General features: G+C 44.5%; 1 protein-coding gene across 1 annotated transcript in view; it reads right to left on the bottom strand.

The window, feature by feature from the left end:
- Positions 1 to 469: 469 nt before the first annotated feature.
- The window catches only part of LOC138246460 (uncharacterized), a 95,008-nt gene continuing 70,234 nt past the window's right edge, over positions 470 to 25,243 (bottom strand). The window contains exons 3-6 of the mRNA XM_069201096.1: positions 24,278 to 24,424; positions 19,168 to 19,207; positions 4,779 to 4,916; positions 470 to 1,306 (exon numbers count right to left, since the gene is read on the bottom strand). Of these exons, the coding sequence (XP_069057197.1) occupies positions 1,285 to 1,306; positions 4,779 to 4,916; positions 19,168 to 19,207; positions 24,278 to 24,424 (347 nt within the window). The 3' untranslated portion in view covers positions 470 to 1,284. The remainder of the gene's footprint in view (positions 1,307 to 4,778; positions 4,917 to 19,167; positions 19,208 to 24,277; positions 24,425 to 25,243) is intronic.

Raw genomic sequence — 25,243 nt, 5'->3', positions numbered from 1 at the left:
CCTGCCCTTGGGCTCGGCGGCTTGCTGAGACTGTTCGGCTGCAGGCTGCATGTGCATGGACATTTGATATTGTTACCGGACTTTATCTGATTGAACCTAGAGGACCTTCAGAGACATGCAGCACAGTCGGTGCGTTAGGAGACCTGGTGGTTCAATGTGGCGGTAACTGCCTTGTTTCAATGCTGTGTGGGTAGAGGGGGCTCTTCTGTTCGTCTGTTGTATGCTGTTAACATAAATGCATAAATAAATAAAAACAATTTAAAAAAGCCCACAGAACATTCCCAGTAGCATGTCTGTGCCTTGATTTTGTTTGTGAATTGACAAAAAGTGTAAAGGTAGGGCAAGTGTCAGTTTTTATCTCTGAATGTACTTCCTTTCATTGAATCATGCACTCCGTAGAAATAAGTATGCTTCTTAAATTTAATATCTACTTCAACATACCCCTGCTGTTAAAAAAAACAGTACACGATTCACATAGTCTGGTTCATATTTTACTAGGAATACCACAAAGGCATGTATAATATAATTCTCCCATAAACATATTTAAACATATTTTAAGTTCCTTTTACTTATTGTTATGATAATCTCTTACTTCCCTTAGAGTTTGCATTACAAATAACAATAAAACTTTGAACTGCACAGTTTCTAATGATGAAATAGCATCAGGCATCACTTGATGTATGTTTCCTACTTTGCCATGAATGTCTTTGTACACAAGTCTCCATATCAAGTAGATCTGTTCGCTTTGTAAGTGGTTATGTTTAATCCTGTATTTAATCGGTGCCACAGCTCGCTAGTCTTTGTATTGGCAAAGACTATCACATCTTTGTCTCATGCTCCTCTGCTCACAGCCACTAGCAAACTAACCAACGATATCCATGCCACACTAGCTGAATCATTTTCTAGATAAATATTGAAGAAATTTAGGATGAGAGAAGAAAACACACCATTACCATTGCACTAAGAGAGGAATGTATTCTGTAAGAAGGTGCTCTTAGTGGGGAACCCATACTCATAACAACGCCCCACATTTGGGTGTTTGGCTTGGAAGAACGCAAAACTTTTGGGACTCTGCAAATGATACCTCAGAAGTAGAACCCTAAAAGTAAATCAGTGATCTCAACGTTTGGTATTATGGTCCCTTTGTCTTTCCTCTGCACTCATTAAAATTTTAAGGGAAGGTTCTGTAATGGGGTGATATGTTAAGGAAAGAGTGCTCTCAATGGTTTCTTTAAAATAGTTTCCCAGTGGCCTCAAGTCTGCAGGCTTCTGCATGCCTTCATCTCACCCGCTGACACTGTCGGTGCTGTGAAGGAATCAGAAGAGGAATTTTATTAGGAACATGATAAACTCAAGTGCAACACAAATTATAAGGATGAGCTTTTTAATTATAATTATTCTAATGATGCTTCTTTTATCCCTCTGTAGCCTCCGACTAACTGGTTCTTCGGCTATTTTAACACACAAAACTTCAGGACTGGTTTCACTACTGAAATGCCCTCCACGCAGGAACCATGGCCACACTCCAGAAGAGGCAGCAACCATCCTGAACCCCTCTGCATGCCTCATCCTGGACATACCCAGCCACTGCCACATCACAGACCACCTGAAAAACCTGCACTGGCTCCCAGTCAACAACAGAATTACCTTCAAACTCCTCACCCATGCTCACAAGGCACTGCACACCACCGGACCAGAATACCTCAACAGCCGACTCTCCTTCTACACCCCGACCCGGCATCTCCACTCCGCCGACCTCGCCCTCGCAACTGTTCCAGGCATCCGCAGAACTACGACCGGCGGTAGATCATTCTCGCACCTCGCCGCCAAAACATGGAACACTCTTCCCACCCACCTGCGCCAGACCAAAGACCTCCTTACCTTCAGGAAACTTCTCAAGACCTGGCTTTTGGAGCAGTAGCAGCACCTCCCCGCCCCTGTTCTCACCCCCTCCTCAGCGCCTTGAGACCCTCACGGGTGAGTCGTGTGCTTTACAATTTCCTGATTGATTGATTGATTGACATTATATATATGATAACAGGATTTTGTGTTGCGTGGCATAATGACACTTGCGGGAGCCACCCTGCAAAATTACATGGAGGGGGCCCCCACCCCAATACTTACTACATTTTCTGAGGTGGCCCCCTGGAGCTCGGGCCACCCCACTCCGCAGGGAATGCAGGGGCTTATGTTATGGCACTGCAGCAGGCACATAAACAGAGAAGTGACAGTCTTTCATTTTCTGGAATTGCCAGGATCCCTGTGACTGTGACAGGTGGGCACTGAGGGAAAAATTTGAATCTTAGTACATTGCAACCTGAACAGCATGTATCCCTGAGGCCTCAATGATGACATTAAAGTCTTTGTGCATACAGGCTGAGACTTTGATCCTTTGTAATTTTCTCACAATTTTAATGTCCTGTTTGCCCTTATTCTCATTTTTGTTTGTTTGGCAATGTGTCCCTGATGTTTGGTTATTCGGACTGTACAATCTGGCAGGTGCCTTTGTACTCTTATTATGCTTTCTTGGGTTGTTTCCCTAGTGCAGCATTTAGAAATGTATGAATGCACATTTAATATGTGGTCTATGTTTCCCTCATTAGAGAGGAGTCGCATACATGGGACATATGTGGTCTGCCTTATTGCAGTAACATGCGATGATGAAGAATAGCTACTATCACTTCATATATTTTTGTTTTGTATTGTACCTTATTTACATTCAGTTTGTTTTTTGTTTTTTAGTAAATACATAGGAGAGATATGGCCACATGGCAGTATTCTATGTTAAATCTATAAGTACTGCTACACCTAGAAAGCTGATAATGTGAAGTACACTTTGGATATTAATTTTCCTTTGTTGCCAATTTAATTGTATATGATTTATAAAATATTTAAAGAAGTTATTTGCATTTGAATAACAACATTTAAAACATGTTTAAGCAAACAGAAGGAGTATGTTTTCTATATCTCTGGTTACTATATTTTTTTAAGAGTGATGGTGCCCATAATTTGGTCTTCGGCTGTGAAGAAGACCACAAGGTTGAAATACGTTGCCACCAAATAAATAATCTGTTGGTATTCTTTAAATTAAAATATTTCCTATTTTTAGAAATTGGTTATGGATTTTTCAACTGTTTCCAGTGTTTTATTTTATTAGTGTTTTGTGATTTTTGAAAGATTTACACACTTTGGCCCATATTTATACTTTTTTCGCTTCGCATTTGCATCATTTTTTGACGCAAAAGCGGCACAAACTTTCAAAATTCTATTGATTTTGTAAGTTTGCACCATTTTGTCGTCAAAAAGCGGCAGAAATGCAGCGCTAAAAAAGTATAAATATGGGCCTTTGTCTCCTAAGTTAAGCCCTGTTGCTCATTGCCAAGCTACCAAGATTGAGCTGGGGTTCATTTATAGAAACCTAACTGGACCTAGGGGGTTTAGTGGCCTACTGCTAAGTGTTGGTAGTGACCTGCCCTTACCAATAATCCACTTTCCAACATAAACTTTTAAGGATTTGGCAAGGTGCATTGTGGGAATTGTAGTCCTAAACTTCTGAGGACCATCTCAGAGCTTCTAGACCTTTGGATGTGTGTGTTTTGACACTTGAAACCCTCAAGAAGAACTTCAGGAAGAAGTTCCAGAAGTTTGGAGCAACTTTTGGAAAAGGTTCCATAAGTGGCCCAACTCGCTGTTGTGAGTCAAGCCGACTACTTTCAACTGCGACCCGGCCAGGTTTCAAATTCATTCCAGTGAAAGCTCCGGAGCTCCTGACTTCCAGTATTTGATACAGGCCCTGCAGAAAAGCAGTCCAATGCCATCAGATTGAAATCGGCTTGCTGAGGAGGACTGCACAACATTGAAAGAAAAAAGCTCCAGAAAGGTTTCTAAGTGTGAAGGTAAAAGTTTGGCTCAGTGTATCCAGGCAGGGCTCCATCGGGGTCGGCCTCAAACTTTGACCAAGTGTGACCAGATGTTCCCGCTTGACGCTACTGATTTTTAAGCACTAAAAAGCAATTTTTTTTATTTAATCTTTAAAAATTCATAACTCAGGTTTCCTATATTGGATGTTTGTCATTATGATGTAACTTTAAGATAAAAGTATTTACTATTTTTATAAATTGGTGCAGGATTTTATTGTTCGTTGTGTCTTACTTATTTACTGTATTGGTGTATTTAAATGTTTTACATACCTGTCTCCTGAGTTAAACCGGTCTGCTCATTGCCAAGCTACCAGCAGTTGAGCCAGAGGCTGATGTTTTTAAGACCTTGACTGAGCCCAACATTGTCTGGAGGCATTATTGCAAGTGATAGGTGTGTACCTACCTCTACTAATAACCAGCCTTCAACAGGGAGAAGGGGAAATTTGGGTCAGGTGAAAAAAAAGTGGAGATGCAGGAGGACAAATGGATGACAGGCAGAGAAGAGAGGGCTCATAACTGGATTAAGACAACAATGTTATGAGAGAGCGAACAAGAAAGAAGCATGGAATGATGAAAAGGTTGAGAACTGAGAGAGGGAAAATGGTCTCAACGTGAGAGATGAATGAGAGGACATTATTGAATGAGGATAAGTATGGTTAAGAGGTCCAAGGAAAGATGGGAAGGATGGGAAATGATATTAAGCAGGTCAGGAAATAAGGCACATGGATGCTGAAGATGATGGAGCTTGGAGGAAGAGTGAATGGTGAATTGAGTTGAAAAGAAAAGGAAAAGGTGATGGAAGAAAATCTTCTCAAGGTGAGACAGATGTTCTAGGAGAGGGTGTGAAGAATTACTCACGTGTTCTCAGAGAATCCTGAAGTTGTGCTTGTGACAGTAAAATGCTTTGAAGAATGATTTGTAGATTCAAGCCTCTCAGGTTCTTCATAGTCATTGGGAATTGACCCTTTTTCTAGTGTACTGTTGGTATTCCCAGACCTAGACACACAAAATAAACTGAACTCTAGCAATGGCAGAATTAGCAATGCTTTTACCTCAGGTACATTTACTGTATTCTGATCACATTTAGATTATTGACAGATATGATAACAGTAAGCGCTTCTGTACAGATTCTTCTCGAGGATAATGTATTCTGCAGTGCTGAATGCACCTCCAGCAGGCCACCCCTCATTTACAAAAAGGTACCATTCACAACCACAGAATAAAGGTATGTAAAACATTGAAAAATGTAGATTGAAACAACTGGAGTGGATGCTTACCGACAAACTAATTAGTATCCTAATTTCAAAAGTATGCTCAAATATGTGTATTAACCTTCATAAGTCTGTGGAACAAACTCAAAACTGCTGACATTGCTGAATTGTAAGCATTGCGTTCTGAAGCAAGTCACCACCACCATGATATAACCTAAAGTTCAGTCTCTCCACACTCCCACATTTTTCAAAACATAAAAACTCTCTATCTATTTACATCAATTCCTAAAAATGGCAAGAACAGTGGAAATGATGCCTCACAAATGGTAAGGAGAAGAATTCAGGGGAATTTTGAAACAAGTGAACTTCGTCCATTGGATCACATCATGGGATGTGTTAACAAAAGTGCCCGGGGAGCTCCTCGTTTTGTATGCCCCAAGGTCACAATCAACTTACATAAGGGGACGCAGACTCTTGTGCGACACCTTCTGTAATACTTATAACTTTGGCGCACGTGTAGCACTATTGCTATAGTCAGAGGGTGTTCCCACATTTGCAAGAAGGAGTGGTCTCATGCACTTCAGGGAATCACTTTGTATCTGTATTACAGATGTGGGTCCAGAGGCAAACATGCCCATTGAAGGAGCCCTGAAAGTGAGACACAAAAGGGTGGCACCCCCTGAGGGCTGCTGTCTTAAGGGCTGATAAGGGGTTCTCTGCACCCCCAGAACTCCCCCTGCAGGCAGCTTGAGTCACTCAGTGCAGCTGCCTACTGAGAGATCTCTAGTCTTTCTTCAAAGCACAGGCAGGTTGCAGCCTGCACTGTGAAACATGGAGCGGTTATGAAGCAGCCGCTCTGTGTTTCACTGAATGCCTTTAGAGAAGCACATTCATCATAATAGAGCGCAGGCACTGATCCACTGCTTTGTGGGAGGAGGAAAACCCTGAAGCCAAACGCATTCTGATGAGTCAGGCAATGTATGTAATTTAATGCTAAATCTATTACACTAACTAAATTGGCCAGATCTCTGACAATGCTCAAAGCGATTTCCCCAGCAGGGGAGTCTGTGTGCAGTGCCTGTCTGCAGGGACTTCCTGGCACTCTAGCACGCAGGTGCCACACACAAGCTCTTGTGTGGAAAAGTTGCTTAGAGGAGCACTGTTAGCGGTGGGTTAGTGTTGGCAACTTACGCAGTTATCATTAAGGGAATTACATTGCTGGATGGCTATCATTTCTCCTTCCATACATTCCTGTCTATGTGGGATGATGAATTGGAGCCATGAAGGGCTTTTTGCCTCCATTCTGTCTGTTTTCAATCCTGGGCAGATGGATGCTAAGACAGCAGAAACTGTGAAATTGCCCACAGCTTTGCATCAGCTTATTAGAGAATGAAAAAAAGAATTGCACCCACTCTACCAACCACTCTACCCTTCAGCTACTCCATATGGTTAAGTCATTAACCGACTCTCTATATTCTTCGCATTAAACAATGGCATTACATCATATGTGGTACCACGATCTTGTCTCCCGTGGCATTATGGAAAAACTGCAGTAGTAGCACTTCATGTCTGGAGGACAGAAAATGGAGGAAAGAGAAAAACAGATGCCACATCCCCTCCTCCATTTCAGGAAGCTGCTCAACATTCTTCAAAGGGCACATCACTGGCAAATAACCAAGTGAATGCTCAAGCAAGCACACAAGAAACTCATGGGTATATTTACAAATCCCTTGTGCTGCTGGTGTGTCACTGTGACGCTCTGGCAGCACAGAGTGCAGGCCCATATCTAGGAAGCCATGCAATGCCAGTTGGTGTGGCTCTTCATGGCCTCGTAGATATGGTGTAAGGCAATGCAGCACAAGTTCCTGCACTGCGTTACACTGTGAAAGGGGGGTGTTCCATGGGTGTTGCAATGCGTTTTCCCATGCATCACCCATGGGTTTTGACACATTCCCAGACTTACAAGGACATGTAAACCTGGGAATGTGTCAAAACCATACACCTGCCTCAGGGGAGGCGTAACGAGGAGAAATATCTTTATTTTTCCTGTTTTTTTACTCTTTCTATGTGCTGCATTCTGCAGTACACATAGACAGAGTGAAAAACCTCCATGCATTGTTTTTGTGCAGGAAGGTGCCCTTCCTATAGAAGGTCAAACCTGCCTCCAACCCTTGTGCGTTGGCTGAAAAGGACAGGAATGCAACATAGCTCATAAACACGGTGCATTCTTGCTCAAATTGGCGTAGGTCAGCGCAGCAAAAGGACTTGCGGTGCTGCGCTAAGCCAATTTTTTTATAAACATGCCCCTTAGTTCATGAGATGCCCCTCAGCTCAAGAGATGTGTGTGTGTGGGTAGTGCTTAGATAATTTTGGAGTGGGGAATCCCCAGTTATAATCTCCCTGTATCTATCAAATGGCCAGCTTTGACTGCTGCTTTGTATGGTTAATGTAGTCATAGAAGTAATCCCTATTTTATGTATATGTCCATGTGGTGCTCCCACTTTCCCTCTCTCTCCATTGGCCAATCAACAGGTAAGAGTGAAAATGAGATAATGAGAGATGGAGAGTGAGATAAAGTGTATGTATGTGTGTGTGATTTGCATTCACAAAATTTCTAACAGTGCAGGAAAGCTGAACTGTGCTCACCTTCCATTGATGAAGCTAGCTCCAGCAGCTTAACAAAGGATGCCCAAGGAAACATAAGTGGCATTACAGAAATGTAAAACACCCACTGAAAAACAGAGTAGTTCCTCTAAAGATTTAGGAATAACTCCAAATATGAGTGTTCTGTAGGCTTTGAACCAACTGGTACTGGTTCTGAAGAGAAACTGGCTGTCTGAGCAGTTTGTGAGTTCATCTTTTGTCTTGAAGGAGCTGTTTTTAACCCCTCCCCCCAGGCAACCTCAACCTTCCCATACCCTTCCTTGTCACCAGCGATCATACTACAGAAGACCATTCACTTTCCTCTCATGTCTCTTCTGTTATTAGTATTTTGATACATATATACAATCCTTCATCATCACTTAACTAGCTCTTTCAAAACATGGACATCAAAGCACTCTGCAGTATATGGAACAGATTGAACTGCAGTAAAAACCAGGTTGTTGGAAACTGGGCTCCTGGGTGACTGGGTATAAACCCTGGTGAAGTAATAACCACAATCCTAGTCAAGGTAGGTCACAAAAACACACTAAATTAACCTGTGCTCACCGTCTGGTAGCTTCGCACAGTGCAGTCAGGCTTAGCTTTGGAGGCAATGTGTAAAGTATTTTTGAAGCACTTGAAACACTAAACAGTGAAAACACCACACAAAAAGAAAAATAGAGCTTAATGTTACAAATAAAACAAGACCAAAACAGCAAAAATCAAATAAGTAGAACCTGAATTATGATTGTTTTAAGACTAAATAGTAAAATACTTCTTAGATGCACAAAGAGACAATCGGGGATATTTGGCCATACAGAACGAGGTCAAATCAAAAGGTTCAGGCATTCCAAGATGGAGCGCAAGTTGAATAAAGTCCCAGACTAGTCCAGCTGCCATTTTACTATCTCAAGATTTATGGCAAGAGGCCTGTTCATGGGAAAAAAGTTTGCTGGGAGCAAGGAGAGCATCGCTGGCAATAATCGGTGGGGCATGAAGAGCCGGGTAGGCATCGGGGATGGATGGACTGTGTAGTATCTTCCCCAGTCCGGTATCCACTGAACGACTAGGCCACACACAGAGCTGTAAATCACACATCCTTATCCCTCTGTGTGTACCTGTGATTTCCAACATTCTAAAGTAAGCTTTCATACATTCTATTCTACTGATTAAGTCATACATTGATAAGGTTTTGTTCGAAATCATGCAAGCCAGTGTCGCGTAGGCTCTAATTATCCTACTGAGACTACTGGATTTTGAGCGGCAAGATCGTTCACTGTGTGGGGAACTAAGTCTGACCCACGGTGAAGGACCCTTGTCACTCTAAATCTGGGTTTTGCTCCGGCTAACTAGCAGTGCCTTATCTTTCCCAAAAGGAAGAGACAATTGGGCAGCCGAGCGCATGACATCTTTAGTACTTCCCAGGGAAGTCGTGGTCACTCAGGTCACAACTGTTTCTCTCATACACAGTACGGTTTCATATAGAAATGACAAAGGCAGTTTTAAGTTTTAAAGATTGGTTTAATAAAACAACTGCATTTTAGATAGCAAAGTGTGAGCTGCGATAACCAGAACTACACAACACAGTAGGATTAAAATAGTAACGATGAGAGTGAAACACAAGAATAAGGCTATCATAGTGCAACTAGATTATGTTCTCTCTAAGTTATATTCTGAGCACAGCATGTGAAGCTCTAAGCCTGCCTTTGAGGTTCCCCCGGGAGGACATCAACCCTCATACCTGAGCAAAGGCCTGTAATCTGCATCAGCATCTGCAACGGGGAAGTCAGCATCTAGTTGTAGGTTCCTGGTCGGAATCTCCATCTGACGTGTACTAGGGCTAGAAAGTGTTTTTATAACTAACACGCAGATGTTCTAAGAAAATGTCCCTATGTAAGGATGTGTATTTTCTACGAATACTAGAGACTAAACTTCTACCACATTTACCGGCAATGTACCAGATTATAGCCTTGACTGAAGCACAAGGCGATCAAGAATGTATTGTCTGAGAACGCACTGCTGAACTAAGCTAAACAGTGTGATAAAAGGAAATTAGAACAAGACCGTAAAACTGGTTATTGTAAAATAACAGTGCGAGGCTGAATAAAATGTATCTAGGGCTACACTACACCAGGTTCTGTTCACATTTGAGAAGAGTCAAAAAGCTTAACTTGTAAAAAAAGACCCCTTACAAGGGGTCAGCATCTGAGAGGCACCTCTTGGGGGTCAGAAGCTTGTTGACGACGGGTAAAGAAGCTATAGGCAGACTGTTTTGTCCCTGAGGGTCAGCGATCAGGAGGCCAGCAGGCTTGCCCTTTGAGTAACTTTGAGGTCCTGTGTTCAGGATGGGCTCCAGGTCCAGTTCTTCCTCTCCAGCCAAGCAGGCAGCAGGTCAGCACAGCAAGGCAGCAGCTCCTTCAGAGTGGCAGTGCTGCAGAGTGGCAGTCCTTTCAACAGCACAGCAGTCCATCTTCCTGGCAGAGTATCCAAAGGAAGTTCTGCCTTTGAAGTACAGAAAACTTAAAGGACATTACAGAGGCTTCTCCAACTCGGCGGGGCCTCATATTATGTTGGGGAGCCATGGCCCGTGTCAGGCTCTGAGGCTGACTGGGCTGGATTGGCCAGCTGAACGTGACCTCTGGAAGCACTACAGTGCTTTTGGAGTCCTGACCCAAGTTGGAAGTCGACCCGCCCCTATAAAAGGCGATACACGCAGCAAGTGGGGCTCTTTGGTTCCCGCTCACCACTCAAGTCACCAGAGGGGAACCTCCCCATGCTTTTCCCCACCACGCACAGCCAAATTTAGCCCATGATTATGTTTTGTTTCCCTGATTTGTTTGTGAACTGCAACATGTTTCTCACTGCAGCTCTGCACAGTGGATCTGTTTGGGTCCCCAAGAGCATCACTGGGAGCTCCAGAGACTTGATCTTGTTGCCCGCCCTAAGTTGTTGATTGCTTGGAGGTGGCTGCGGTGGGTGTGTGGGTGCAGAAAGTGGGGCTCCCCCCTATTCCATGGTGTTTTATGCTTTAGGAGGCATCCTTTGTTTCTTGGGCATTACTTTATCTGGTTTGGAGTGCAGGCTGTGTCTTCTGGGTATCATTAGAAGTGGCATGGGAGGCTGAGTGGGAAGCCTTTCTTTGAGGGTTTTGGCCTAGTTGTGACAAACATTTAATTTTGAGGAGAATTTGTGGCCCTGATCTGCAGCAGCTGGAGTGAGATCCTAGGGACAGAGTGGGGCTCAATTTGGGGGTGGTCTGGCAATCTAGTGCTCGACCTGGGTACTGGCGAAGAATTGGACTGTCTAGACAGTGATGTTTTACAACTCTAGTAGGGAGCAGTGGTGCAGTCCTCAGTGCCTTTTTTCTGGATTTTTGGTAGGATATTTTCACTTTATCTCTAGTCCCAGGAAGTGGTTGAATGCATTGTTTATTGTCTGCTCAGCGGGCCATGCAACAGTGTGCTTTCTGATTTTTTTTTTAGGGGGCGTTCATGTCCCTAGACAGGATGGCAGGGAGTGTGAAAAATGGTTCTATGCACGGTTGCAATGGGGTTGATATAGAGGCTTTGATGTATCAAATGGACACAATGGACAAGATCCTGGCTTTGCTGCACCCACAAGAACCTCAAGGGGCAAGCTAGGGAGCCAGTAGTTACTGCGGAGAGCCCAAGGACACCAAGGGGCATATTTATACTCTGTTTGCACTGAATTAGCGTAATTTTTGTTTAACTCTAATTCGGTGCAAAACTAACTCCATATTTATACTTTGGTGCTAGACCCATCTAGCACCAAATTTATGGAGTTAAAGTAATTTTTTGGAAGTGGAGACCTACCTTGCCTTAATAAGATGCAAGGTAGGTGTTCCTGTGCAAAAAATGACTCTATGGCCTTAACGCCATATTTAGGGGCATATTTATACTCTGTTTGCACCGAATTAGCATCATTTTTTTCACTCTAATTCGGTGCAAAACTAACTCCATATTTATACTTTGGTGCTAGACCCGTCTAACACCAAGGCCCTGATTTATACTTTTTTTGCACCGCATTAATGTAATTTTTTGATGCAAAAGTGGCGCAAACTTACAAAATATTCCCCCTTATTTGTACGTTTTGCTGCAAAACTGCACCAATTTAGTTTTGCACCAAAAGGTTTAGCACCGGCTTGCACCATTTCTGTGCACCAGCCTGGCACCATATTAGAGGAATGGTGCAAGCCGGTGCAAAGGGTAGGATAGAGTTAAAAAAAATGACTTTAGTCGGGTGGGGCTGGCAGTATAGAAGAAGAGGGTTTAGCACCAAAAATGACTTAAAGCAGGTTAGAGTAAAAAAATTACTCTAACCAGATTTGCGTAATTTTATGGTACTAAACCTACCATGCTACATGACTCCTGCCTTAGAAAAGGCAGGAGTCATGCCCACCACCCCAATGGCCAGCACAGAGGACAAGGGTCCCCTGGGCATGGCCATTGGACCCCGTGCCATGTATGGGGGCCCATTTCAGGGCCCCCTATGGCACTTTCAAAAATAAAATGCAATCTTAGCTGTATTTACCTGGGATGGGGTCCCCCATCCTCTGCAGTCCCTCTGGTGTGGGTGGAAGTGCCCCTGGGGCCTGGGGCCTGGGGAGGGCACCTGTGGGCTTATTCCATGGTGTTCCATCAGGGAAATAGGCCCACAGGTCCCCTAACTCCTGCCCTTACCCAGGCTTTAAAAAATGGGGAAAAGCAAGCTTTGCACCATTTTTTGACCCCTCCCATGCACCATTTTTGCATGGGAGTATAAATATGGCGTTAAGGCCATAGAGTAATTTTTTGCACAGGAACGCCTACCTTGCATCTCATTAAGGCAAGGTAGGTTTCCACTTCCAAAGTTTTGCACCGAATTAGAATAAAAATAAATCATGCTTATTCAGTGCAAACATAGTATAAATATGCCCCTTAGCGTCAAAAAATGAAGCTAATCTGGTTAGAGTCATTTATTTTGACTCTAACCTACCTAACGTCATTTTTTTTTACGCTACCCTACCCTTTGCACCGGCTTGCACCATTCCATACATATGGTGCCCAGCTGGTGCTAAAAAATGGTGCAAGCCGGTGCAAAATGTTTTGGTGCAAAACTGCGTTAGTGCAGTTTTGCACCAAAAAGTATAAATAAGGCCCCAAGTGTGGTACCCTGGGTGGCAGGTCCCCCAGTAAAGAAGCATGCTTGGGGACAAGCACCTAGGAAGGAAAAGGACAGAGCACAGGGGTTGCTTCGGCTACCCCCCATGAGCAGTACATGGGAAGGCAGGGTGGTGTTTTTACTTTGATGTTCCAGGTGGCTAGTAATAACATTGGGCAGAACTGCAACAGTTGTATGGCGATTGGGGACATGCCTGCTCGAGGCACTGGGCAGCCAGATATGGTCACAAATTTAGCCAGTGTTTTGCCTTGGCTTTCTAAGGTAGGGATGTTGTCAGAGCCCCTGATGGGGGGTGCTTTGGCTGGTATAGCTGACGCTGCCATTGTTGAAAGGGCCAGAAGGCTGGTGGTCCACCTTGAAGGTGTAGGGAGGCAGGGTGGTCAAGGGCAGGCTACTGAGGTCAGTGGGATGGCATCAGCTGGAGAAAGGATGCAGGGGTAACCAGGGACAGTTTCCTGAACTCAAGCAGTTCTCAGCAAGTAGTTCTGGCACCAATGGGTGCTGCACCGCATCCCCAGCAGACAGCACCAACAGGTACGGTGGCGTCTTTGCCAAGCACTGGGTTGAGGGATGTGTGTTCCAAACATGATAGGGTGGGCGAGCATGTACCAATGGAAGAGAAGGAAAACATTTCCTAATTGCAGATAGACCTGAGTTGGAAGAGAGCAAGCGTTGCAAGGAGTGCTCTCACTCTAGGGACTGTGGCCACTCGCAATATAAAAAGAGGATGGAGGAAACATTGCTGAATTGGATCAAGGGCTCTACAATCTTCCAGGCAATCATGGCAGAGCATTTCTCAACAATCGGGGACCAGTTGGTATGGTACCAAAATAGTATTGTGTGTGCTCACCACGAGTTTGAAGGCACGACAGGAGGAGATTATGACAAAAAATTTAGGAGGATTAAGACCAGTGGGACCACAATGGCCTGGGACCAAATCAACATTATCACATGGCAGCGCTTTAAGAAGTTTCAATGATTGGATGGTGTCCCTAGTCAGGCCTTTCAGTCAGGGACAGGGGTGAGCAGTATTCCAGAAGGGCAGCAAAGAATGGCCTTGTTGGGATTTCAATAAGCAATCTGGTTCTAGACCCACTGTGATGTGCAAGTTCAAACACTGTTATTCCTTCTGCAATCTTTCTTCCCACGTAGAGTCCACATGTTTTCATTTCCCTAAGAAATAGGATTGAGCTTTCCCTTCTGGTGAAGGCCCCTTCCCCGTTTAACTGGCAGGCAATGGTTTCATGGTTTGTTTTTTATAGCAATGCAGCGGTGTCACAGTCCTTGTATGAGTATTTTACGGATGGCTTCAGGATTCCTGCAGCAGGCTTGGTGGGGTCCCATTCAGCAAGAAGCAGCAGTTCCTTAAGGCTAACCATAGCATCACCGAGGCTAAGATCTTGAAGAAAAGGAACCTTGGGAGGGTGGTAGTCCCTTTTGAGTCAGTCCTTCTTGATAATTTTGTCTGTTCCCAGTTGTGGATGGTCCCAAAAAAAGACCCTGGCGAGTACCGTCCACAACCTCTCAGCACCTAGGGGTCAGTCTGTTAATAAAGCTATTGATGGAGCACTGTGCTTCAATAAATATGCCTCACTAGATCAGGTGACCAGGATGCTGCAGGGATTGGGCCCAGGGAAGTTGCTAGCAAAGGCAGATATTGATTCCACTTTCCAGATACTACCTGTACACCCTGACGATTTCCATCTCCTGGGTTTCCAGTTTGAAGGTTCTTTCTACTTTGACAAGTGCATGCACATGGGTTTTTTCTGTCTCCTGTGCTTATTTTGAGCAGTTTTCTTGAGTGGGTAGTCAGACATAGGTTACGGCACCAGTGGGTGTTGCGCTATTTGGATGACTTCCTTTTTCTTGGTGCCCCTGGTACGGTGGAGTGTGGTGGGGCCCTCAAGTCTTCCTGGGAATTGATAGGGGCTTTGGGGAACCCCTGGTGCAAGGCAAGACCTGTGGCCCGGCTATAACTATTGGGTCCCTGAGAATTGAATTAGACTCTCTAGCAGGTATCTCTAGGCACCCCCAAGAGAAGGTCATGCCCTTTTCACAGGTGCCTGGCAGCCAAGAAGGTAACATTGCATCAGTTGCAGGTGGTGGCTGGTCAACAGAATGTTGCTCTCTGTATCATTCCTATGGGTCACACATTTACATGTTCAATTGCTCAGGCCATGTATGGTCAGAAGCAGAGGCCTCACCATACTAGGATACTGAGCGAGGTCCACAAGGATATAAGAGTCTGGGAGGCATTTTTAAGTATTTTAATAGGGATATGGCCAAGCCCGGACAGATTAATGAGGAGATTTAAAGTGCTCAGGGTTGGCCAAAGGAGTGGCTGGAATCTGGTTTGGTGGCAAAGGGTTTTCCCATCCCAGTGTCCCTCACGATCTGGCAAGGGCAGTATCGCAGTAAGTCAGGAGGGTTCTTGTCAAACAACATGGCGGTGGTTGAGAGCATTAACTAGCAGGCAGACGAGTGCAGGATGATAATGAGTCTTCTGAAAGAGCTTTTGCTCCTGTGCTACAGATTTTATGTCATTTTTAAAGCTAAGCTTGTGCTGGGTGTATTGAACAAATCAGCAGATGCTCTGTCTCATTTTAAGTTGCAGGACTTCAGGTCCTACCACTCAGAAGCAACTCTGTTCCCAGAGCAACTAAGGCGGCTCGGTGTCCCAGCTTACCAGACCTCATGGCAGCCAGTTTAGCACCAGGAACAAGGCGGGCCTATGAGAGGGTGTTAAACCTGACACCCTTAGGGTGGTCACCCCTAACTTTTTGCTTGCCTCCCTCCACTCTTGATATACTGTTTTGGATGGTTTTCAGACTCTGCACACTTTACCACTGCTAACCAGTGCTAAAGTGCATATGCTCTCTCCCTTTCAACATGGTAACATTGGATCATAACCAATTGGGTTATTTAATTTACTTATAAGTCCCTAGTAGAGTGCACTATATGTGCCCAGGGCCTGTAGATTAAATGCTACTAGCGGGCCTGAAGCACTGATTGTGCCACCCACTTCAGTAGCCCCATAACCTTGTCTCAGGACTGCCATTGCAAGGCCTGTTTGTGCAGTTTCACTGCCAATTCGACTTGGCATTTAAAAGTACTTGCCAAGCCTAAACCTCCCCTTTTTCTACATACAAAACACCCCTAAGGTATGCCCTAGGTAACCCATAGGGTAGGGTGCTGTGTAGGCAAAAGACAGGACATGTACCCATGTAGTTTACATGTCCTGGTAGTGTAAAACACCTAAATGTGTTTTACACTGCTGTGAGACCTGCTCCCTTCATAGGCTAACATTGGGGCTACCCTCATGCATTGTTTGAGTGGTACCTGCTGATCTGAAAGGAGTAGGATGGTCATATTTAATATGGCCAGAATAGTAATACAAGTTCCTGCTGACTGGTGAAGTTGGATTTAATATTAGTATTTTAGAAATGCCACTTTTGAAAGTGAGCATTTCTTTGCACTTAAATCTTTCTGTGCCTCACAATCCACGTCTGGCTGGGGTTAGTTGACAGCTCCCTTGTGCATTCACTCAGACACACCCCAAACATAGGATACTCAGCCTTACTTGCATACATCTGCATTTTAAATGCGGGTAGGGTGGAGGGTCTGCCCTCACATAAAGGACTGCCACACCCCCTACTGGGACCCTGGCAGACAGGATTGACCTGAAAGGGGATCTTGTGCACTTCTAAGCCACTCTTTGAAGACCCCCTCATCAAAGGCACATTTGAGTATTTAAATAGGGCCTCTGCCCCTACCAACTCAGACACTTCCTGGAGAAGACAACCTGAACCAGAACCCGCATCCTGCCAAGAAGACCTGCCTGGCTGCTGAAAGGACTCACCTGTCTGCTTTCTGTGAAGGACTGCTGCCTTGCTGTTGCCCTGCTGCCTTGCTGCTCTCTGGCTGTGGTGAATACGTGCTCTCCAAGGGCTTGGATAGAGCTTGCCTCCTGTCCCCTAAAGTCTCAGGACCAAAAAGACTTCATCTCTGCAAGAAGGACTCCTTGTGCAGCGAAAAGCCTGACAGAAACAACGCATATCCTGCACCACAATAAAAATTTCACTGCACGCCGAACCGGAATGACGCAGCCCGACTGTGCAAAAAGAAGATTGACACAGTGCCAGTGTATCGACTGGAAATTCGACGCACGGCCTCACCGGATCGACGCACAGCCGAGCCTGACTTTCAGAGAGGAATCGACACAGTGCCTGTCGTGCGGTAGAAAATTCGACCCAACACCTACCGGATCGACGCAGCTCCTGACACTTCGTACTAGGAGCGCCGGAAATCAACACATTGTCCCCGGGGCATCTGAAAACCCCCCAACCCGAAGAGGATTCACGACCGGGTGCCGGAAATTGATGCAAAGCCGGCTCTGCGTGAAAACTAAATGACACATCACTGTGTGCGGTCCGAAAAATCGACTCACATCCCCTTGTTTCCACACATCTCCTCTTCTGCGGTCCTTTGCAGAGATTTTTCATGCAGCCCAGGTACTTTGTGCTTGAAAGAGACTTTGTTTCCTTTAAAAGGACTTAAGACACTTTATATCACTTTTCAGTAATATCTCAGCATATACTTATTGCATTTTAATCGTTTTGACCTGCATTTATACAGATAAATATTATATATTTTTCTAAACACTGTGTGGTGTATTTTTGTGGTGCTTTATTGTGTTATTGTATGATTTATTGCACAAATACTTTACCTATTGCCTTCTAAGTTAAGCCTGACTGCTCAGTGCCAAGCTACCAGAGGGTGGGCACAGGATAATTTGGATTGTGTGTGACTTACACTGACTAGCGTGAGGGTCCTTGCTTGTGAAGGGGGTAACCTGACTGCCAACCAAAGACCCCATTTCTAACAGAGGGCATATAGCTCAGATTGCATTCCAGTTTTTATACCCAGTTGTGCCTTTGAAGTGGGGGAGAATTCAAAGATATGCCTTTGAAGTGTACCGAGTCCCTGTACTTCCTGCCCCTGCTCCAGACTCAGTACAGGGAGGGTTCCAGCCATTTGTGTGGGGATAGGACACGACCTATTCAGGCTTAAGTGAGGTTTAAGTGAGACTGGGTACAGCTTCTCCCTCCCATTGGGCCGGTCTGGCCCATCAAGTGACACCTAAGGTCATCTTGGGTGTGACAGTCTAGGAGGAATACAAAAACCCACTCTCAACTGCCCCAGACATGTGATCAAAGACAAGAAGCATGTACCAAACGGCACTTGCAAATTAAAATCCGACTTACGTTAAGTTGTGATTTTAAATTGTGATTCGAGAGACACCAAACTTAAATCAGTTATATCTTCCCATTTGGAAATTACTCTTATAAAATGTAATAAGGTAATGCTAAGACTACCCTATGGGAGACATAGGGCTTGAAGTAGTGACAAATGAACCTAAGAGATGTTTCACTACCAGGACAAGTAAAACCTAAAAGTATATACCCATATATATATATATATATATATATATATATATCCTGTCCCTTGGCTGTACGGGCCTACCTTAGGGGTGACTTATATGTACTAAAAAGGAAGGTTTGGGCTTGGCAAGAGGATTAACTTGTCAGGTCGACATAGCAGTTTTAAACTGCACACATAGGCTCTGCAATGGAAGGTGTGGAACATGTTTAAGCAGCTTCTTAAGTGGGTGGCACAACCAGTGCTGCAGGCCCACTAGAAACATATATTTTACTGGCCGGGGCACAGATACATACTCATACTAGGGACTTATAAGTCAAATAAATATGCCATTGTGGATAAGCTAATGTTACCACGTTTTAAGGAAAGATCCCAAGCACTGGTCAGCAGCGGTAAAGTGTGCAGAATTCTAAGGCCAGCAAAAACAAACTCGGCAAAAACTAACTGGAGGTCTGAAGAGAAATAGTCAGTGGAAACCACACCAAGAATGTCAGGCCTCGCACATGTGATATGCATGCAAAATGATCCAAAGACAGTTTTAGTAGCATGACAGCTCCCATAATGAGGACCATCATTTTGAACATGTTCTGGCATGGTCTGAATGGACTGTTTGGCACCCTAATTCATATGGGATGATATCTGACATACAAGAGCAGTGTAGTAAACCAGGGCCGATGTCTCTCCTTATCCTTTCACTGCTGATCAGGTCCCTTCTGTGATGGGATTGGGATCAGGAAAGGGTTGTTCAGGAGAGAAAGGTGTGTATTACTCACCAGCTGGGATTGCTGAAGCTGTTCACAATCTGTTTCTCATCTACAAAGAAGAAGCGTGAAACATTAGGCAATGAAATGCACACATGAGCACAACACACTCACAGCTCAGCATGGTACTGTTCGCAGCATGGACATCTGGCAGAAGAAACCACTAATACGCGCCACGAAAATAAGTTTGAATATTTTAACTGGTTTGGAATTTTAAATATTTTTGGACTCCGAACCTATTGATTGACTGATATTGGTTGCCAATTTACAGCCATGAATCGAGGAACGTGTTAGGAAAAAGCAGGCCACTTTACTGGAAACAAAGCTCTTTTCCTTAATTTATGACAGACTGGGGGCATCGTCAGCCAATCAGCAAGGTTAGGCAGAGGCAGCTTCTACCCTTTGAAAGTGATGAGGCAAGTGAAGTGCCCCACCACTTCCCAAAACACAAACACCACCTCCCTCCAAAAGCCCCAACCATAATACCAAATACAAAATAAACACAACCATTACACTTACATGCATTACACACATACATGCATTACACATACATGCATTACACACACATGCATTACACAATTAAAATAAAAAACGTCACTTACCCACAGGCTGCGTGTCCTCCTTGGTGCTCTTCTCCTTCTCCGATGTCAGAAGAGCTCCCCTAACCAATCAAGAGTCTGCGCTTGTTCTGTTAAGCAGCATGAGAAAAGCACCTGGATGCCACTTCCAGACAAGTTTCTGACCACATAGGGTGAGAGCCTTTATGCTCTCTGTGGCCAGAAACAAAGCCTGTCTTGGGTGGACGTGCTTCACACTTCCCCCCTGCAAGAACTGTAACACCTGGCGGTGAGTCTCAAAGGCCCAAGCCTCATGTGACAGTGCCACAGGGCACTCCAGCTAGTGGAGCTGCCCTCCCCCCCGGACAAAGCTCCACTTTTGGTGGCAAGTCCAGTGGGAAAATTAGGGAAAACAGGGAGGAGTGACCTCACCAGCTAGTGCCACCACTAAGGTGTCCAGAGCTGACGTGACCCCCTCCCTGCAGAATACTCAATCTTGGTTTGGAGGACAGGGACCAATAGGGTTAGGAATGTGTCTCCCTCCCCAAAGAGAGTGTGCACAGGAAGGGTGTAGCCACCCTCAGGGACAGTAGCCATTGACTTCTGCCCTCAGACCCCTGTAACACCCCTAAAAATCCAGGATTTAAGGGTTCCCCTGAACCCAAGTCATCAGATTCTTGATGACCTTACAAGAAAGAAGAAGGACTCCTAAGCTGAACACCCAGCAAAGAAGAAGGAAGATGACAACTGACTCATTCCCTGCCCTATAGGCCTGTCCGTGCTTCAAAGAACCTGCACAAGAACAGCAACCCATCCAGAGGAACCATCAACCTCTGCCAAGCTCCAGAGGACTGTGTTGCACCCAAAATGACCAAGAACTATTGTGGACAGCGGCCCTGTCCAAGAAGAAACCACAACCATGGACTCCAGTCCCACTCCGGATGTGTGAGTCTTGACCACTCTGCACCTGACGCCCACGGCCTGTGTCCAGGTGTCCCAACCCAATAGAGAGAATCCCCAGGCGATTCTGAGAAGGTGCCCACCCTGGGTTGACCTCTCCACCCCTCCAGGACGACGCCTGCAGAGGGATCCCAAGGACACACCTGACCACGAAAGCTCCGGACGAAGATATCACTTCACCCACAGTCCCCAGGCCTTGGAGAACCCGACCTCTGATTCATCTACGTTTGCCAGGCAGCTCTCCACGCTGTCCAGTCTGTGGTTTGCCCCAGTCGACCCCCTGGACTACACCTGCAGCATCTGAGTGACCCCCAGGGGCCCCTCATGGCGAATCATTGGAAACCTGACACCTTGTTTGCACTCTGCACCTGGCCGCTCCAGTGCCGCTGAGGGTGTATGTTTGGTGCCTACACCTGGACTCCCCAGTGCTCCTCTAAACCCCCTAGATCTGCCCTCTGAAGTCACGGGTACTTACCTGCAGGCAGGCCTGATTCTGAGTGCCCCCAGTCTCCATGGGAGCCCATGTTAATTTTGCCTCAACATTGACCTCTGCACCCGGCCAACCCAGCATTGCTGGTGGTGAGTGTTGGGGATTAACTTGAATCCCAACCTGTGGATTTCCTAACCCCCGGACACTGGAACTGTAAGTCGAGTACTTACCTTTAAATTGTAATACCTTTTTTCCAGCCAGGAACTGTTTCTGAAAATTCCAGTGTCAACTTTTAAAACATAGAATTGCCAATATTTCTAAAACTGATTTCAAACTAAGTTGTATTGATATATGTGTGAAATAGGAGTCTATTGAAGTACTTACCTGCAACATGAATTTTGTAGTTCTAGAAATAAATTAAGAAAAGGTATTTTTGCTATATAAAAACTATTGGTCTGGAGTTAAGTCATTGAGTGTGTGCTTCTTCTATTGGTTGTGTGTGGACAACAAATGCTTTGCACTACCCTCTGATAAGCCTAACTGCTCGACCGCACTACCACAAAAGAGAGCATTAGTATTAGCTACTTTAGCCTCTGTTAAGCCTCTGGGGAACCCCTGGACTGTGTGCACACTATATCTCATTTTGATGTAGTATATACAGAGCCAGCTTCCTACATTGGTGGATCAGCCGTGGGTCTATGACTGCATTTGCTAGACTAGCAGGAGCTTTTAGTTTCTAAAAAGTGATCCCAACGTTAGTAACATAATGAGCAGCTCGGAGGAAAGAGTTAAGGTACCTTTGTAAGCTGAAAAAGATAATAACAGGGTCCAAACCTACCAAGGTCAAGCTCCAGGAGCTCTTGACAGATTATTCAAGGGACCACCTCCACTCAGACAGGGAAGATGTTAGAGATGAGGAGGATGACCTCCCCCTCCTCACCTAACTAGGGAGACCAGGGCCCCAAAGCCCTCATCTCCAAGAATAGTGCTCACAGGATCTGAATCTTCCACAGGGGAGACCAGCTCCTCTGGGAACATTGAGGGCAGCCTCAATGAAAAAGACCTCTTTTCAGCAAGGAGGGCCAAAACCTTAGCTTTGGATTAACAACTTCTAGCTACAGAAAGGGAAAAGCAGAAATGGGCTTAGCACCCATTAATGGAGGCAGAAATATAAATAGGGTCAGATAGAATATTGATCTCCTACAAATCCCCAAAGGGATTGTCTCAAAATATGAAGAAGGTGATGATATCACCAAATGATTCACAGCTTTTGACAGAGCTTATACAACTACAAAGTTAAACAGATCTCACTGGGAAGCTCTCCTTTGGAAACTCTTTACTGGTAAGTGTAGGGATAGACTCCTCACACTCACTGGTGCTTATGCTGAATCCTATGACCACATGAAGGCTACCCTGATTAAGGGCTTTGGATTCACCACTGAGGAGTATAGAATTAGGTTCCGGGGGGCTACAAAATCTCGAGCCAGTCCTGATTTTATAGACTACTCAGTGAAAACACTAGATGGTTGGATAACTGGCAGTGGAGTGCATGACTACGATGGGCTTTATAATTTGTTTATGAAGGAACACCTGTTAAGTAACTGCTTAAATGACAAGTTGACTCAACATCTGGTAGACCTAGGTCCAATTTCTACCGAATTATTGGGAAAGGAGACAGACCATTGGGTCAAGACTAGGGTGGCCAAGACTTCCACAGGGGGGGCAAACGAAAGGGGTCACAAAGCCTCCCCATGGGAAGATTGGTGAGACACCTAAGGACAAAAACAAAAAGACTTCAAAAGGGCCCCAAAACCCTGCTCAGGAGGGTGGGCCTGAACCTCTTTGCAGTCCACAAATGGGCATACGGGTAAAAACTTTGATCCCAAGAAGGCCTAGTTTCACAGCTGTAAACAGCATGGACACGAAACTAGAGACTTGGTCTGTCCCAAAAAGAATCCCTCTAGCACTGCTCCAGTTAGTACTGGTGTAGCCAGTCTCGAGGTGGGATCAACAGTGTGCTGAAGAAGATTTTCATTCTAGCTTATGAGAATGAGGGTGCAGATTTACCATGGAATGTCCTGCACAGATAAGCTCATGGCATGCCTTTATCATGGGGATTTTTAAAAGGAATGTCAATGTACGACAACTGCACTACAGCCACTTGGCAGACAGTGCACACGTTTATAACTTATTCCAGCTTAAAGTGTTTAAGGTCTGTTTTCAGATTTGGAGTTGAAGTACACGAGTCTGTTGAGAATTCAATTTTAGGTCAATTAAAACATCAGTCAGTGTTGCATTGTTTGGTCTGGTTATGCATTTCTTTTATTGCTTTTTATAGCAGTGCATTCTGGCCAATTTTCTGCTTGGGTAGGTACTCAAGCTTGTGAGAACTGGGATGAGGAAGAATGACAAGGAAGTAATGACCCAGTTACTTACTAACCAACCTCCCAAGTGAGATAAAGAGAGCCAAACAGCAGAATATTAGGGGTTTCATTACTTGGCTTTGGTACCTACAGGAAGCATACCATGTGCAGACCACTTCTATGTCCATAATCAGAAAGAAGAGGGCAGCCAAGTAATGAAAATACAAATATTTTTAGGATTTTGACTCTCTTTATCTCCCTCTGAAGTTTGGTTCGGAAACTGAGGACTGTGACAAAGAAGACCTGAGCTTGGAGTAATGGAGATTACTTAACATGGACAGATGGATTGGACAGGGCAGGGAAATTCTAATGTGGTAAGGTTGAGATGTGGTGAGTAGAGTTCAGAAATAGTTCGGAGTGGATAACTGTCAATTGACAAAGTGTTTTGGAAGTGTTTGAAATTAAACACTTTTGAATATAAGACCCTGCATTGAATTTCTAGGAATACAAATAGATACTTGATATTGCATGACAAAATGGCCTTGACTTATTCAGCTTTGAATACCTTCCCCCATATTTTCTTGGAGTCTTTTCACTGGTAATAAAAACTGAAATCCTTCCCCAAACTGTTCTTCTTCTCTGACATCTTTGGTGCTCTATATCGGTCTTCGTGTGTAGTAGTGTACTGTCTAAATGGCATCAATTTAAAAAGCAATTTCTCCTAATGTGCGCATATTCTGCAGACAGCACAGATTATAAGCAGAGTGGATATAGCACATTTTACTATGTCAGAACATTACTGGGTGACTCACCATCATCCTCTGATCTCTTGCACCTGGCGTAGCATATCAGGCAACATACTATTAAAGCAAAGATGAAGAGGAATCCCAGAAATCCACCTAGGACAGGGCCAGCGATTGGGGTTGCAACATAACTGGCCACTGTTTCTCCTGTAGATTCTAGAGAAAAACAGAGCTTATGATCAGGTACTTAAAACCACTTGCAGTGAAACAACATGCAGTTTAATGGGTTTGCGATTTTTAGTAAAATGTAAACAAGCTCACACAGGATCATAGGGTTTCAAAGCTTCCCATAAGTGCTTAATCTCCTTTTCTATGTGCCAGATCCTGCCAATGGTCACACCTCATTTGGTATTTTCATACTGGGAATACATTACCCAGTATAACTGATAAAGACAGAGCCAATAAATCTGTGTAGCTGGATTACTGGGGAATAACAAGTGACATCCATATAGGCACCTGCGAAATGAGAACTAACATGTGGAAATCCATGCTATGGCACTGATTTTTGCATGTTATTTCATTATTACATTCTTTTTCACTTGCGAAGGTCATGCAGGTTTCATCAGGAGGGTCTATCTCTGACTTGGTCAGAAACTCCTCTGATCAAAATTATGCAGTTCATAAAATGGGCTTTTCATACATGCATCATCAAGACAGCATAACCAATTTTATACCAATTTAAGAAAAACATTACCAAGATCTGTTTTTTTAGGTCATGGCTAGACAGTGCTTGGGCTGTCTTTTTTTACACATGCTGTATATTCTTAGTGACTTACAGCCGGCCCACTGGCTTTTTATTTGTTCCTTTCATTGTCCTTTAAAAATGCTTGCTTGCTAGTGGTCAATCCTTGTTCTTTGTCTCTCCTTTTTTTTGTGTTTTGCTTCCTCTCACGGAGCACTGCCCAAGTAATGTATTTTAACACTCTGGTTGTTTATGTGTTTGTTCTGTTGGACTATGTTTTTCTTTCCTTCCTG

Source organism: Pleurodeles waltl, chromosome 7 (genome assembly GCF_031143425.1).
Source record: "Pleurodeles waltl isolate 20211129_DDA chromosome 7, aPleWal1.hap1.20221129, whole genome shotgun sequence".
Lineage (NCBI taxonomy): Eukaryota > Metazoa > Chordata > Amphibia > Caudata > Salamandridae > Pleurodeles > Pleurodeles waltl.
Note: the sequence above shows the minus strand (reverse complement) of the source record. Positions and strands in the feature narration are given on the sequence as shown.